The sequence below is a fragment of the Talpa europaea genome, assembly GCF_964194135.1.
Source record: "Talpa europaea genome assembly, chromosome: 3".
Lineage (NCBI taxonomy): Eukaryota > Metazoa > Chordata > Mammalia > Eulipotyphla > Talpidae > Talpa > Talpa europaea.
Window position 1 is genome coordinate 37,995,660 of NC_140069.1, and position 17,153 is coordinate 38,012,812.

A 17,153-nucleotide genomic window follows, 5' to 3' on the forward strand; every position below is an offset into this window, starting at 1 on the left:
CCTTAGTATCTCCTTGTACTATTGAAACATCTTGTACTATTGCCAAGTGAATGCATGTATCTAAACACCTAGGTTAGCATCTGGCACTTAAACATTAGCTATTAATAGTGACATTGTATATTGTTTATAAGGTTACAAGTTTTTGCATAATCTTTATTTCACATATTTTGTTGGTATTAAGAATAGGAACCAATTCTAAACCACAATAATTATGCCATGTAGAATCTAAACTTTTGAGCAATAGGTAATGTGACTTCTTGCTGACTTCCTGGTGTGTAGCTAGTAGCTACATTTATGAAAAGAAAGAGTATCACTAGGTTATTCATGTGATCAGCATATCTGGGACAAATTTGTTTTCTGACATTCAGTATGCATGAAAAAATGTTATTCATCAATCACCCCTTTCTATAGAATAAGGACAAAAATAGTTTTTTTGAGTTCCCAGTGATAAACTTTTTTCTTCAGGGCTGTTTTTGACTTTAAGAATTTTAACAGTGGATTGCAAGGTGTCTTTAACCATAAAATTTAAATGATTAGATGATTTGAGGGGAACTAATTTTATCATATGTGGCTCCAGAATAATAGGTTAAAATATATGCAGATAAAGTTATTCAGAGTTCATTTTCTCCTTTTTTTTTTTTTTTTTTTTTGCCCAAAAGGTATATCTTATCAGGTTTTTCTTGAAATCAGAAGTCACTAAGCTATTTAAATATCTTTCCACCAGTGAAGTTACAGATAATCTAATGATTAAAGATTCTCTTTAGACAAAGCTTAGTTTCACAGGGCAAAGCAAGGGCTTAGAAAAACCCCAAATGGTATCTTTTATTTTTTAAAAATTAAGTGATTTAGGAAACCAACAAGAGAGATCTGTAACAAACACCCAGTGCAAACTCTGCCTAGCGTGTGCCTCCGGTCCTCCGGAGGTCTGGCCTCAGTCTCCCACACAGGCAGATTAATATTTGCAAGGAATTGGGCTTCTGAGCACAGATGAACTCTGTGATGATAAAGAGGAATTAAAAAGAGTATTGTAGTCCCCTTGTCCACAGGGAATATCTAAGACCCCAGTGGATGCCTGAAAACATAGATAGTTTCAAGCCCCATCTACCCGTGTTTTTCCTACACATACATAAGATGAAGTTTACTTTACAAATTAGACACAGGGCCCCCTGGTGGCGCAAGGCGTTAAGATGCAACCTATGAAGCTAGCCACAGCCACTGCAGCATGAGTTTGATCTCCGGCCAGGGAGCTGCCCACATGGCGCAGCAGACCTCTCCTAACTCACCTGCTGCTCCCCTCAGCAGTGTACTTCAGTCAAATCTGCCTGTTCTGTCCCCACTCTATCTCTGGTGAATCCTCTCACCCCCCACACCTCTGGCCTGTACCCCAGTTCTTGTATGCATAAATAAATAAATCCTAAAAAAATAAAAAAGAATGCCTAAAGTCCACCAACTACCTATAGTGTAGTAAATTTTTAGCTAATTAAAATCTATTGTTGGGCCTCCCCAGTGGCGCAGCGGGTTGAGCACAGTGCTGTGAAGCTGTCCACAGGCTCTGCAGCATGGGTTCAGTTCCCGGCTGGCCAGGGAGATACCCACATAGCATGGCAGACCTCTCTTGTCTCGTCCGCTGCTCCCCTCAGCAGTGTATTTCAGTGGATCTGCCTGTTCTGCTTCCCACTCTGTCTCTGGTGAATGCTCTCAACCTCTCACACTTCTGGCCTGTACCCCAGTTATAAATCTAATATAAATAAATCTTAAAATTTTTTTTTTAAAAAATCTACTGTCTTCATACAACATTGAAGTGAATCATGATCAAGCTCTATTATTTCCTATTCCAAAGTAACTCTTCTATGTGGAAAACTTGTAATTAATAAATTGTATTGTCTATTTTATTGCTAGATAAAGGAGCTACTAAGATAAATATAAAGAGTACTATGTAAATAGAGTGTATATATACATAATTTATCATAAAAAATTCAAGGACTCTTACCTCAAGAATGGGACACATGATTTCTGCTGTGACATCACCATGATTCTTGCAGAATTTATAGAATGCCTCGAGGTAAGACTCAAAAACAAACATAATAAACAATACAATGAACATATCTTCCTTTTGGAAACTTCTAGATCAGTTTTTCATGGCTTATTGAACACTTTGATGAAAATTGAAATACTTCTCCCATAGGGAGATATTTTATAATAAATTTGGCAGAAATTTATTTTGTACCATACTGCACACCTAGGAAAGAATTCCATAAAAGAATAAAATCACACTTAACATACCTCATAATTAGTTAACAAGCACCATTGTTTGCATGCTTCTTGGATTATGTCACATGGCTAACTTTTGCTATTTTAACAAGAGTGCCAATCTCTTTTATGGATCAGAAAATTATTTTAGGTCATTTGGACCAATGCTAACATTTAATCTCTCTTAGTGCCCAGGAGACACCCGTGGGATGACTTTGAGCATGAAGGTAAACTATAAAGGCAATGTAGAGTCTGGGGTAAAGAGTCTAGGCTATGGTTGAATGCCAATACTATAACTCACTAACTAACTGACTTCTACCAAATAAATCTTACCTCTCTGTGCCTTGCTTTTCTCATCTGAAGACTAAGGAGAGCACATCATTATGCTGGGTGGATTAAATAAGTTCATGCTTATAAATTGCTCTGAACAGCGCCTTCTACTAGTTATCTCTCAGGGATGACTGTTGTAAGGCCACAACTCTCTTTAAAAACTGGAAAATAGGGCCTCCCCAGTGGCGCAGCGGTTGAGGGCTGGGTTGCAAAGCTGCCCACAGCCTCTGCAGCACCATTTTGATCCCCGGGTACCAGCGAGGGTCCCACATGGAGCACAGACCTCTCCTGCCACCACTGCTCCCCTCAGCAGTGTACTTCGGTCCTTCTGCCTGCTCTGCTCCCCGCTCTGGCTCTGGTGAATTCTCTCACCCTCCCGTGCTTCTGACTGTACCAGTGCTTGTATAAACAAATAAATAAATCTTTAAAAAAAACTAACTGGAAAATAACCTACACAGCAATGTTTCAGATTAACATACAATTTCTTTGGCATGGCAGTATATATTCATTCAGTTACTCTGAATGAAGTAGTCAAAGATGTATGTGTGTAAGAGTGAACAGGGACAGATTTCTTTTACTCTACATTAGAGATTTACTTCCAATTGGCAGCATAGTCCAGTCAAACATCTGGTTACATTATACAAAATGGTACATATGATGTAGTGTCCACAAGTTGGTCATCTTGGTATGCTGCACATTGTCAGCAGTTGATTAAAATCTTGTTGACAGGTTCTCTGGAACAGGATTGAGGACAGAGTTTGACACTGTGTAACACAAGGTTCACAATGGATGCTGATTGCTTTAAAATGGATTAATATGGTTCATCCAACTAATCTATCCACTGCACACCACACATATCCTCTTGACAGCTTTTATGTTCCAGGCACCATGCAAAGAGATAGGGGGTATGTTACTTTCTTTCAATAGTTCCCTGGTTGAGAAAAACTGACACATATGTATTACCTGGAAGACAGGCCAGGACTAGAAAAGCTACATATCAGGTAGGTATAACTGTTCACAACCGCAACAGTTGGCTAGTGGACGAAATAACTTTTAGTGAAGAACTCTGGCTATGATATACCACGTAATAAAGAAAAACAATACATGGGGAGCTTGTTACCTTGTACAGTTTATTTCGTAGTATTTCAATATTCAGTTCATCTAGAATATTCTCAGACATACAATCTTGAAAGAATGGAGCTGAAAACAGAGAATGTCAAATGAAGTATATTAACCACAACATGATAATAAACTATAATAATGTCTCCTGAACCAACAACCCTGTGCTCACCCCCGATGAGGACACAGATACAGGCAATCAGACTGACAGTAGTGATGACAATAGGAGAGATTATTTACTATCAACTATGTTTAAGTCTTACACTAGTCTTTGGATATACCTTAATTTATTTAATCTTCAAAATATCTTGGGACTATTCACTTTAAGTCTTACTTTTGAAAATCACCTCCATTATCTAACAGTAATATTTACCACTGGCAACCTTCCTGTATGCCAAGCATTGAGTTGTACTAAACTGTGCCTTATTTAGCCTTAAAATTCTATCATAGTAAGATACTATTATTTTTAATGTAAATTTCAGGTCATTTGGCATATACTCTGAGCATCTCAGAAAAATTACATTATTAAGCTTCCTAAATTTCTTATATGCAAACTTATTTAGATGCAAATTTAAAATAAAAATGTAAGAAATTAATCATATAAAATTCAGTTAAAAATTAAATTTTTGCAAAATTTTATTCATTTATTTACTTACTATTATCTAGTGCAAAGTACAATGGTTTAGATGTTGGGAGATGAGACCCAGCACCTTCTTGGCTACAAATGATTTGTTTGTGATCCTGGAGTGGCTACTTCATTTGTCCTGACTGAAAAATGAAAGACATGGGCTACTTGATGATTCTTTAATGTCCATTCCATTTTTAGGAATCTGCATAATATGGCATAGCATTCATGGAGAAAAATTGTGAATTGAATGTACAGCTTCTGATGACTGTGATGACATACACAGACAACTGTATAACAACTTATGCATTCATACCTAATGGTGTTTCAACCAGAACAGCATTGAAGAGATCAGAGGGTGTCTCTGCAATGTTGACGGCTTCCATTTCTGTGAACCGGCCCAATGGGTGGCATTTCACCAGAATTTCTTTCACAGATTTTTTTTGCAATGCACCATTCATCAGTAGAATCACATTGTCTATCATGTAACTGCACCTGGTTTAGAAGATTCAATTGTTAGCAGAGTGACTCCATGAAGGTAAGAAGCATCCCACAAGTAAAAATGAAGCAGTTTGGGTACGTAGTTTTTTCATTAAGCAAATATAATTGAGTGTCTTTTTATTTTCAACTCTAAGATTTGAGAAATGTGGATGGGTGTGTCATAATTTGAAAAACTGTATTCAGTGTTATAATAAGAGACTTAAAGCATTTCACTGTAATTTAATTCATTTAAGTACATGAAGCCCATCTTCAAGCATTCAAAGTTTATAATATTTAAAAATTATTGCAAATAATTTTCAATTTTAATATTAAGATATTAAATATTTAATATTAAATTAATGATTGAGACATTCTATATTTTTTCTTCCTAGGAGACCAGAGAGCAAACTTTCTAGCTTTTTGCCTTAGAGTCCATAGATTCATATTTTATGCCATTTCTTTCCTCAGTGTAAGTCCTACCCAGATATTCAAGTGCAAAATTTGTTCACTCACGCATTCAACGTCTAGGATATTCTGAACAACCAGATTGAGGATTAAAGAGACACCTTTGCTGCACCTCCCCCTGCAGTGACCTTTAGGGCTAACCGTCCCTAGGTCCGGCTGGGCAACCAGTGCGCAGGGGGAGAACAGCAAAACCCTACCTGCTGCACCTCTCCCCGCAGTGATCTTTAGGAATGGCTTTCACCACGGTCCCTAGATCCGGCTGGTGCCCAGCGCGCGGGGAGAGAACAGCCTGAAGCAGAGGAAGTGCAGCAGAAGTTCCCTGAAAAGGCAGAAGCTTATCAAAAGACAACGACCACCAAGAACCACTACAAGAATGCTAAAAATCTTGTCCCTCTTTCTAGAACTACAAACTTTAATCCCTTATTTGTCTTTCTAAACTTCCTTCTTCTATAATGGTCATTGCTTGTTATGTAGATCACCTCCCAGATAGTGATAGACTGAGCCAGCGAGCAAGCTAATTTCTTTGATATTCATTCCTGTGCTTTTAGAAAACATATATATACTAGTCACAAACTTAAAGAAAATTACACTCAGATTTTCACTCTTGAAGTGTGTCTGTTTGTCATTTCTTTCGCCGACTCCCTGACCACCCTGCACGCTTCTCTCAACCCTGAGGTGGCCTCATCGTCTACTGCTGTGCTGGTCTGCGGCAGTCCTTCCCTTCACAGAGAATATGGCTTAATGGAGGAATAGGACAAAGAATCTATTACAGTGAATTGATGAAACATACATGCTTTGTACAGGAAATCACAGGGTAATGTAGGGCTTCAGAGATGGGCACTAAACCAGTCTGACATGAGCTGCCCTCGAGAGTGACGTTCACACTGACACTTGCAGACTAAGAAGGAGTTGTTAGGGCCCCAGTGGATGAAAACTGGGGAAAACTGGGAAATGAAGAAGACACCAAGAGACCTAGAGAGTAGAGCACAAGGAAATGCTTCTGCCTGGGGTTGAGCCCTGGAGGTGGGGTGTAGGCTCAACACAGGGTCCAGACAGGTAATAGAGAAATTTGGATTTTAAGGGTCATGGGTGATACCAAGTGTCTTTAAGTAGAAGGGAGTATTATGGTCTATGTAGAATATGCAGTAAAACAGAAGATGTGAACAGTTATGTAGTGAGGTCCTTTATAAAAGTTAATTAATTATGATAACAACAGTGTGGTGATTATAGGTATTGTTATTTATATTTTACAGTGGAAGAAGCAGAGAGATAAAAATCTCACCCAAGATGACACAGTTTATAAATGAGAGAACTGATACCAAACTCTGGAAGTCTGCTTCTGGCATCTTTCTCTTATCCCTCATACTACACACAACTAATGGGTAAGTTTCAAGACTTAAAGGTTAGCTTGTGGAGCCATTTACTGAGATAAGAGTATTAGAAGAGAAGCAAGTTATAGCTGGAGCAGATGTTTTAGACAGAATGAATTTATGATGTCTGGGAGATATCCAAGAGAGTATGCCAAGTTAGCCTCAGAAATCTGAGTCCTGAAAACAGCTGTGGAGCAGAGACAGGAGTTGGTAATTTAAAGGTAGAAGAGAAAATCTTAGGAATGCTTGGGATTACATCCTGGACTCTAAAAGCTGTGTCTTCAGAACTCTAGGGAATCTCAACATATAAGGACTTTGAGCGAACTTGAGAAGGAATAACCACTGGTAAGAAGAAAATCAGAAAAGAGGATTCTAGGAAGTTCTGGAGAGTTCTAGGAAGAAGTGATCAGAATAGCAAAGGTCCCAGGAAAGTCAAGGTAAACATTGAAAGAGGTTTCCTGAGAATACAGTGCAAACTTTCCCAGTTGTGAAAGGAAGGGAAGAAGACATAAACCTGATCACAGTGAGTTATAAAATAAGTGGGCAATAGAGAAGTTCACAAAACAAAAGTTCAAATTATAAGTTGATATTAAAGGGAGAGAAAGAAAACTCTATGGAGATCTAGGAGCCAAGGGAGTTTGAGTCCTGTCTTGTTTTTTGAAGACATGTCCACAAATGTGGACATGTTTAAATGCTGAGGGAAAACGGTGCAGCTGCAGTTCAGAAGAGGGAAGATAGTCAATTGATGAAGTCCTTTGGGACTCAACCACTGCCACAATTCAGGCTTGAAGAAGAACAAATTTTCACTAGATAAAAGTTAACTTAGGGCCTCCCTGTTGGTGCAAGGGAATACATCACAGCACTATGAAACTATCTGCAGCCACTGCAGCACGAGTTCGATCCACAGCCAGGGAGCTACCCACATGGCACAGTAGACTTCTCTTTTCTCCCTGTTGCTCCCTCAGCAGAGTATTTCAGTAGATCTGTCTGTTCTGGGGCCTCCCTGGTGGTGCAAGGGGTTAAGCACCGCACTATGAAGCAGTCCGCAGCCTCTGCAGCACGAGTTCAATCCCTGGCCTGCCAAGGAGCTACCCACATGGCACAGCAGACCTCTCCTCACTGGCCCGCTGCTCCCCTCAGCAGTGTATTTCAGTCAATCTGCCTGTTCTGTTCCCCACTCTGTCTCTGGTGAATCCTCTCACCCCCTCCATCTCTGGCCTGTACCCGAACTCTCTTATGCATAACTAAATAAATCTTTAAAAAAAAAAAGCTCTGTCTGTTCTGCTCCCCACCCTGTCTCTGATGGATCCTCTCATCCCCCACTCCTCTGGCTCTTGTATGCATAAATAAATAAATCTTTTTTAAAAAAGTTAACTTAGGCACTTAGATGCACCTTTACTGCAGTCTAGCTGCACAGGTTCCCAGCTTCCTGTGCAAGAACAAATTTCAGCTTGAAAAGAGTCTCCTTCATTGTGAGCTTCCACAATTTAACCAGATAAAAAGTCTAATGGAGATTTGAAGCCGGCAATTATCCCTTCATAAAAAGCACATGGCTGTACAGTTTCTTCACCTCCCAAACAACAGTACCAAATTTAAACATTATGGAATTTTAAAATCTTTTTTATCTCTTGAAATTGATATTAAAATGGAAGTGCTTACTTAACTGTCCCTTTATGGCTCAAAAGCTATTACCTGGAAGGGGAATTGCCAGCACTTAATAATCCTTAGCAGGCTTCAGACATTTCATTGCTCCCCACAGCACCCCATAATGTAAAAGCATATGAGCTGCCAACATTCCTAGTTGGCAGAGGACTATTAACACAGTGTCAATGGGCATCCAATGTCAATGCTGTATGGATTTAGCTCACATGGAGAACAAGCTTGTATCTTTACAGTGTGTGTATATGTGTGTGTGTGTGTGTGTATGTGTATATGTGTTTTGAGCATTAAAAAATTATTTTAACTAATCAGAAGGCTAGGATCTATATAATGGCCATAGAGATTGGGTTCTCTTCTATTTCAACTCATTTTTTTTAAAGATTTATTTATCTATGCATACAAGAACTGAGGTACAGGCCAGAGGTGTGGGGGATGAGAGGATTCATCAGAGAGAGTGGGGAACAGAACAGGCAATTTGACTGAAATACACTGCTGAGGGAAGGAGCAGGTGAGGCAGGAGAGGTCTGCTGAGCCATGTGGGGCTTGTCCCTGGCCGCGGATCAAACTCATGCTTCAATGGCTGCAGCTAGCTTCGTAGACTGCGCCACCAGGGAGGCCCTCAATTCATTATTTAAGTGACCTTATTTCTAAGATGAGACAAAAACAAGTTTTCAGGGTATTCAGGAAATGAAATGAGAATCCAAGCCTTGGTTCAAGAAAAGGGGGGAGGGGGATGGGTGTCTCTTTGCAACTCCCTCTCTCATTCCCATCACACTTATCAACCAGGTATATAGTAACCATTGGCTGTTTGGGGTGGCAGGGGGATAATCTGCTCTGAAGAGTTTACTTTTTCTGGATTTTTAAATAATTTTTAAAGACCTCTAGGGCCATGCATAGGGTACTTAGAAATAAAGTCATTGCTGATGTTGCCTGAGTAGTTTTTGAGCTTAAAGACATTTGGGCAATCACCTAGTTCAACCCCCTCTTGATTTAGGTAACTGGCCTCCTAAGGAATGACAGACTCAAGATTAGTGCCCATTTACCAATTAGTGACCATCTTTCTCCTATCCATGGTTGAGACAAACATCTTCATTTTCAGCTTTTTCTAATTATTTTATTTAGTAACTCTGATACTAGCACTTGAGAAAATAATGAAATCATTTAACATGATGATGGAGTAAATAAAGCAATTTCAAAAATTTTAGGTTGTAAAAATATATTTTTTAATGTCAACCCCTTTGAGGTTTTCGCAATGTGCCAGGCATTGCATACATGTTCTCACTCAAATGCCACAATTCAATGTTGTAAAGACCATTATTGCCAGCACTTGACATATTGGAAACTGAGGTACAGGTGTTTAATATCTTCTTCAAGGTCATGCTGATGGAAAGAGAAAGGACATTTTAGTCTTACAGCTACTTTCTCCTTTTGCTCCCAACCTTATTTAGTGAAGATGATTATCTAAAATGCATTTCTTCTATGGGACTGTTAAATTCTAGATTGATAAAACAGTTGTTAAATGTTCAAATAATATAGAGCCATAACTTGACTAGTTAGAGGAACTATTCGATAGATAAAAATTTTAAGTACTTCAGTAGAATCAGCAATAGCTGAGAAATCACTGTGATTCCCTTAGTACTCTGGCATGAGACAAGCAAAATATCTTTTAACACAATTCGGTGAAACTAAAACAAGTTCAGAAAAAAATGCGTCTGATCCTTTCTGAGGATACAGCTACCAAGATGGTGGGTACAGGTGAGAGGTGCCCAGGTGTTGGACTGGTGTTAGATCTTGGACTGAACAGATACTTGCACTCTTTGGTCCTCCCCAAGTTATATTGAAATTCAAGGTATGAAGGAAGACATTCACCAATGGAGTGATGTGAGGGGTTGTGAATAAAATCATTAAAAAGAAAATATATATTTAGAAGAGAGAATAGTTCAGACTGCTACAAAACTTTTAAGGGGCAGGTAGGATACTTTGAAGGAAGGAAGGGTGAGGGAATGTCAGGCAGTTAAGATACGTGAACAAAGTGTGAACAGTATGTTAACAGTATGTTAAGTGTGATGGTCTTTAGACAAGCTCATCAACATTGGAGCACCATGTTGAGTCACTGTGCAAATTAAGTAAAACAATACATTTAAAACAGTTTGCAAGTCATACATTGTCACAGTAGAAGGAGCTCAGACTTTGAAAAGGATAAGTTTCACTCAAAGCCCAGTTCTGTCACTTAAAAGCCAGTTTAGCAAGAGCTTCATTTCCTCAGTCTTAAAACAAGACTTTGGAGGAAGTGGAACAGAAAATTATATAAACCACAAAAACTTTCATGTTAAGCATTTGTAATATTTACATTCTTTCATTAAGCCTGAGATTTCAATATCTCCATAGCTTTACGTTTAGTTCTAGCTAATTGTGTCCTTTCTAAATGTATTTTTTGCTCTTGGATGATAAAGTGTTATCAACCAGGTGTGGTGCAGAGAGCAGCTGAGTAGTATAGTCATCTGGAAGATCAAGATCCACAAGACCATAAATAGTGCTACCTGTTGGGAATATTCACCCTCAAGTCTGATTTATACCTGTTTTATGAAACCTGTTCTACGATCCTGTTCTGCTTCTTGTAACCCTAGGATTATCCTTGTATGGTTATTATTTCATATGATGTTTTCTTTCAGATAAGAAAACTTCAAAAGTTTAATATTATCTCCTTAGGAATATAAGCATAATCTTGAAATAATGCTGGTTAACTTGTTGTCACAGACAATAACTGCTAGTATATATAAAAAGGCCTGTATGCCTTTTGTTAGTTGGATGGAGGTGCTTCAAGACACTGTGTGAATTCCCTTTGGGTGAGATTAAATAGCAAAAACCTGGCCATTACTGCAGATTCATTATCTAAAGCATGGTGACTAAGGTCTGGCTTCATCATAGCAGACTCATCTTAATGTTAGGACTTGATTGGTCCAGATTCCCTTCTTACCTGAGAGGCTGAGTCAGCATCCTATCATCTGCAGCACATAACTTAGTGTTCAATGACAATGATTGTTTTCAACCACCAGAACTTTGTGCTGTATTTGCCAGGTCACACTGTTCATGTGGAAAATACAAGGACAGGATCATAAAGTGCATATATCGGAAGTAATTTTGCATGGAAAGGATTAAAGTATGCACGTATGTAATATATTTAGTGCACTTTTCATAAATAATGGAATTCCTTAGGGAAATTCCTCAGTGAAATTTGTTAACCTATCCTTAACCAGGCCCAAAAGTCACTTACTGTGATATGGACATAGGGCTATGTTGGAAATACTTTCCAATATGCTAAATTTCAAGTGTAAATTGTCCTTATTTACACTGGTAAGCACTTGTGTTATACTACAGGTTTGTTTGACCCAGCTCTGGCCCCCTATACTCACATAAGGCATTCTTGTCACTGACTGATTTATTAAGTAAGTAATTGAGATTTAGAATATTTCCATAAATATTCTGCTCCCCTTTGAAATCTGACATTTTTGGTAACATGACTTCCTTCCCTGCAGTTTCCCCTTTATAAATAGAGGGAGTGAAAATTAAAATAATTTTAGAAAGTAATTAATTTTGCTATCACACTCATTTTTCCTTCTTACAAAATAAAATACTGAAAAAATACTCAGAAGTCAGCACTCTTTATTTTAGCATATTTTAGAACAAGAACGCTGATCACTATGCATTCCCAAAACCCTTGGTAGCGCTCAAATCTTTAGAAAACTCTTCTCTTGTAGTACTTATAATGCTCTAAAATCTTGTTCTAATCCATCTGTTTGGATTAAAAATTCCTCAAACATTGCCTTATCTTTGTTCCCATTATTCTTTAGGTGTAGAAACCTTCTTTTACCTACCAATTGCTAAAAGTTGAAACCTTCCATCCTAGAATAAATTTTTCTCCATAATCCCTAAGACATTACCTCCAATATTCACTGGATAAATAGAAGTGAAGCAGATAATTGGTTACTTGGTACCTTACCCTAGGCTCTGTTTCTAGCACTCACAGCTGTTTATTCCTTGTTTTTTCTATATGATACCCATTGAGAATTAGAATATTAGAGAGATCATCCCCATGTCACCCCTTCTCAAGCCATCTATGTGACTATTATGATAGCTCATTGGAAAACACCAATGGAGTGATTTTTTTGTGTGTGTGCTAGTTAGATGGGTTAAATATGCTGAGTGTCTGTTATAGATAGTTCTCCACATAGTCAAAAACTGTGAGTGGATCTCATCTGTATTATATTCAAAATACCAGTCACAACATATTTTAGAGAATCTTATTTCTTCTGAAAAGGAAAGAAACCATACTACAGCTGAGAGGATATGAAAGAAACAAGATCTTCATATATTATTGTAGCATAAGAGAGCAATTCTGATGTGCGTCAAAATCTAAAACCTGCAAATCCATTGACAAAGCAATTTAACTAATGAGAATTCATACTAAAGAAATGTATGGGGGCTTCCCTGGTGGCGCAAGAGGTTAAGGCTCAGCCACTGCAGCTTGAGTTTGATCCCCGGCCAGGGAGCTAACCCACATGGCTCAGCAGACCATTCCTGTTGCCCCTGCTGCTCTCCTCAGGAGTGTATTTCAGTAGATTCGCCTGTTCTGCTCACCACTCTGTCTCTGGTGAATCTTCCCTCTCCCCCACACCTCTGGCCTACACCCCAGTTCTTGTATGCATAATTAAAATAAAATAAATTTTTAAAAAAAAGAAAAAAGAAAGATATGTACAATGTCTGCTATAGCTTTACTTGAAATAATAAAGAAATAAACAAAAGAAGAATGGGGTTCCCTGGTGGCGCAGTGGTTGAGCGCTGGGTTGCGAAGCTGCCTGCGGCCTCTGCAGCACCAGTTCGATCCCCGGCTGCTCCCTGGCCACCGGAGGAGGGTCCCACATGGCGCGCAGACCTCTCCTGCCGCCCACTGCTCCCCTTAGCAGTGTACTTCAATCCTTCTGCCTGCTCTGCTCCCCGCTCTGGCTCTGGTGAATTCTCTCACCCTCCCGCGCTTCTGACTGTACCCAGTGCATGTATAAACAAAAACAAACAAACAAACAAATAAATAAATAAAAAACATGCCTTGTTGACTTTAAAAAAAAAAACAAAAAAAACAAAAGAAGAATGGTTAAATTATGGCAAATTATGATATACTCAACACAATGGGATATAATATGTGCTTTAAATAAGACAGCTCTATATGTACTGACACAGAAGTATCAACAGATTGCATTAAAAAGACAAATTGTATATAATACATTTAATACAACTTTACTATTTTGAAACAAATAATGAACCAATTATGGATGCATGTCTGCAATTGTTTACATATAAACAGGTATACATTTTTTGAAAGATTTATTTATACGAGAGCTGGGGTATAGGCCAGAGGCGTGGGAGGGTGTGAGGATTCACCAGAGACAGAACAGGGAGCAGAACAGGCAGACAGACCCAAAGCACTGCTGAGGGGAGCAGTGAGCGAGATAGGAGAGGTCTGCCACACCATGTGGGTATCTCCCTGGTGGGGAATCGAACCTGCGCTATAGAGGCTGCGGACAGCTTCACAGTGCTGTGCTCAACCTGCTGCGCCACCGGGGAGACCCTAAACATGTATACATAAAAAGTTTTTTTAGATAGAAACAATTTTGGAAAGCTATTCATCAAAGTTATGAGTGAAAACCTGTGGGCACTGGGAAATGGGTACTAAGGTATCCTTTATTTAAACTTAATTTCCTTATTTCTGAAAATAATGGGAAAATGCCAATAATATTAGTGCTCATTGGGTAGCAGTAGATTTACATGAATCTAATATGTAAAATGATTACAAAAATGCAGGCTTATAGAGAGCACTAAAACTTTTTTTTTTAATTAAACACTCATGGGATTCTTTTCAATTAAAAAAATAGAATAAACAAGATAAAATAAAGTGAAATTAGAACAATAGTTAATTGGATCAGCCCCAGGGTAGATTTAAGTTTCTTCAAATCATGGAAGACTCAAATTTTCTTTTATTAAACAATTGTTGACAAAGGAACATTATTTTGGGAAAAGAATAATGAGCTCGATCATGCTCCCTGGTGGTTACTTGATGACTAGCCAGAAAGTTGACTAAGCAAAGGAAAGAACTTGTCTACCCTGGCACTGAAGTGCTGATTTGTATCCTACTTAGGCAAGAACACTTGTAGCCCTGGCATCCTAAACCTTTTCACGCAATTACCTTAATATTTTTAACCCATAGACACTAATTTTGCTGATGTCATATGGCATCAACAACCCAACAGCAGTGTTACAGGGTAAGCCTATGTTTCTGCTCTCTGTGGGATTTGCACCTCCCAGCTGTGTGTATGTGCAAAAAAAAAAAAAAAATGTTTCAATCTACAAGTCCCAGCTTGGGTGTCTCCTCCTTTATACAACCTCTACTCATTTCACAGGTGAATATTATACTCTAATGTACAAGTTTCCTGGGTGGGTGATCTATACAGTCATAAGGATCTTGTGTTTAAAAGATCCTATATTTGGTTTAACTCTGCTGTTGCTCTTTAGAAATTACTAAACATTCTTTATTAAGAGCTCTCCTTGTATTTTATTTTGTTCTGGGTTGCAAAGTATGCTGCTGATCTAAACTCATGGCTCTATATTGTATATAATTATTATTTATTTCAGATGAGGAAACCAAGTGTTTGAATGACTAAGCAACTTTTTTCATGGTCCCACAACTAGAATATTGTAGATACAGATGAAAGTTTACTCATTGCTGATAAAAATTTCTCCTCAGGATCAACCTAATTTATGGACCACATTCCAAGACTTGCTAACCATAATTTTTAGAAGCATGGTCCTGGTATCTGTACCTTAAGTAACTCAGTTCATCTGTAATCTTAGAATCTAACATAGGCTTTCACTCATAGCATTTGCTTAATAAGTAGTACGGTAGTTAAACAAATATTCAGTTACGGATATACTACATATATATTGCTTTTGTAGAATAACACCAGTGCTTTTCAATTCACAAAGTGCCTGAGACTTTAAACAGTGGAGGCCTTTATCAACGAGTATGGAGAAATGTTAGATGATGGTAAAATTAATGGTGTTTTATTTATTTATATAATTTTTTCTCAGGTGGAGAAGGAGATACTACTAAAGGATGTAAAACAAGACATAAAGAGATGGAAATATATTTCATGTTCATGGATGGAGGAAATTGATGTAGTCAAAATGACTATACTACCAAAGGTGATATATAGATTTAATGCAATTCCCATTAAATTTCCAATGATCTTATTAAATTAAATAGAATAAAGGAAATTAAAATGGAGCAATAAATTAGAATAGCTAAAGAAATCCTGAGAAAAATGAAACATGTTACCTGATTTTAAGCTACTCTATAAACCAAGTTATTAAAGCACGATAGTATTGGAATAAGAAAAGACAGTTGGATTAGTGGAACAGAATAAAAAAAAAAAAAACCAAGAACTAAATCCATCCATATATCAATACCTTATCTATGACAAAAGGTCAACGACCATATAATGCAGAGAGGAGGGTCTCTTTAATGGGCAGCAGATTTGAACAGACAATTCTCCAAACAGTACATCCAGGTCAATAGCAATGTGTTCACCACTGTTTCTAATAAGGGACATGCTATAATCTCATACCATGAGGAATGGCTCATATTAAAAAAATTAAAACCCAAAAACAAGTGCTGGAGAGGATGCAGAGAGAAAGAACACTAATGGGCCTCCCTGGTGGCACAGGGGTTAAGATGCAACCTATGAAGCTATCCACAGCCACAGCAGCATGAGTTCGATTCCTGGCCAGGGAGATAACCACATGGCGCAGCAGACCTCTCCTGACATGCTCACTGATCCCCTCGGCAGTGCGTTTCAGTCAATCTGCCTGTTCTAATTCCCCCTCTGTCCCTGATGAATCTCTCACTCTCCACAGCTCTGGCCTATACCCCAGTTCTTGTATGCATAAATAAATAAATCTTAAAAAAAAAAAAAAGAGCCCTAATATTACTGGTGGAAATGTAACCTGGAACAGCCATTTTGTAAAGAGATCTGGGCCTGATACAGCCAAAATGGAAATACGCTATGACCCAGCAAACCCACTTTTGAGTATCTGAAGAACATGAAAACATCACCTTATATAACAGCAGCATTAGTTATTATTCATTGCAAAATTATTTATAAATTCTTTATAGCTAGGAGTTGGAAGCAACCTAAGCACCCACTGATAGATTGGATAAAGAAAAAATGGAATATCCACATAAAAAATACTATTCAGCTATAAGAATTTGTTGCTCAGTCTTCCAGACTCTAATTGAATGTTCAAGTCTCTATTCTAGCTGTTGCTAAATTCTACCTAATTTTTCTTCATTTGTTAGATACATTTGCTTGTTCCATTAAAATGTAAGTTCTTGGTGACCCAGAATTACATTATTCAGTTTTTGATGAACAAGTGACAGTATGACCAACTCGTCTAGTTTGCTAGGTGAGGACTTTTCTGCTAGAGGATATAGAGGATATTTCTGACTTTAGCAATGAAAGAATTGCACCCTGAGAAACCTCTAGGGTAAAAGAAGGTATAGAACTTCCCAGTGTACTGCACAGTTCAAAGCTGGTAGAAGGGTTCTAATGCATCTTCAGGATAGTCAAAAACTTTGGCTAATCTTTATGAGTAAATCTTTAGATGTTTCTTCAATATGTGGTCCATCACCTACGCGTTTCAGTTGAGAAAACTGGTTAAGTATTGAAATTATCTATTTTCTTGGTGATCCTACATTGTGAAAATGTATAGCTCTTGAGGCAGAATATTTTGAATATTAAGAGATT

At 38.1% G+C, this 17,153-nt stretch overlaps 1 protein-coding gene across 1 annotated transcript in view; it reads right to left on the reverse strand.

Annotated features, from left to right (window-relative positions):
• ATP6V0D2 (ATPase H+ transporting V0 subunit d2) overlaps positions 1 to 17,153 on the reverse strand; it is a gene marked incomplete at both ends in the record, with an annotated part of 43,660 nt that overhangs the window by 6,921 nt on the left and 19,586 nt on the right. The window contains 3 exons of the mRNA XM_084229795.1: positions 1,991 to 2,068; positions 3,701 to 3,780; positions 4,641 to 4,819. Coding sequence (XP_084085921.1) covers positions 1,991 to 2,068; positions 3,701 to 3,780; positions 4,641 to 4,819 — 337 coding nt within the window. The remainder of the gene's footprint in view (positions 1 to 1,990; positions 2,069 to 3,700; positions 3,781 to 4,640; positions 4,820 to 17,153) is intronic.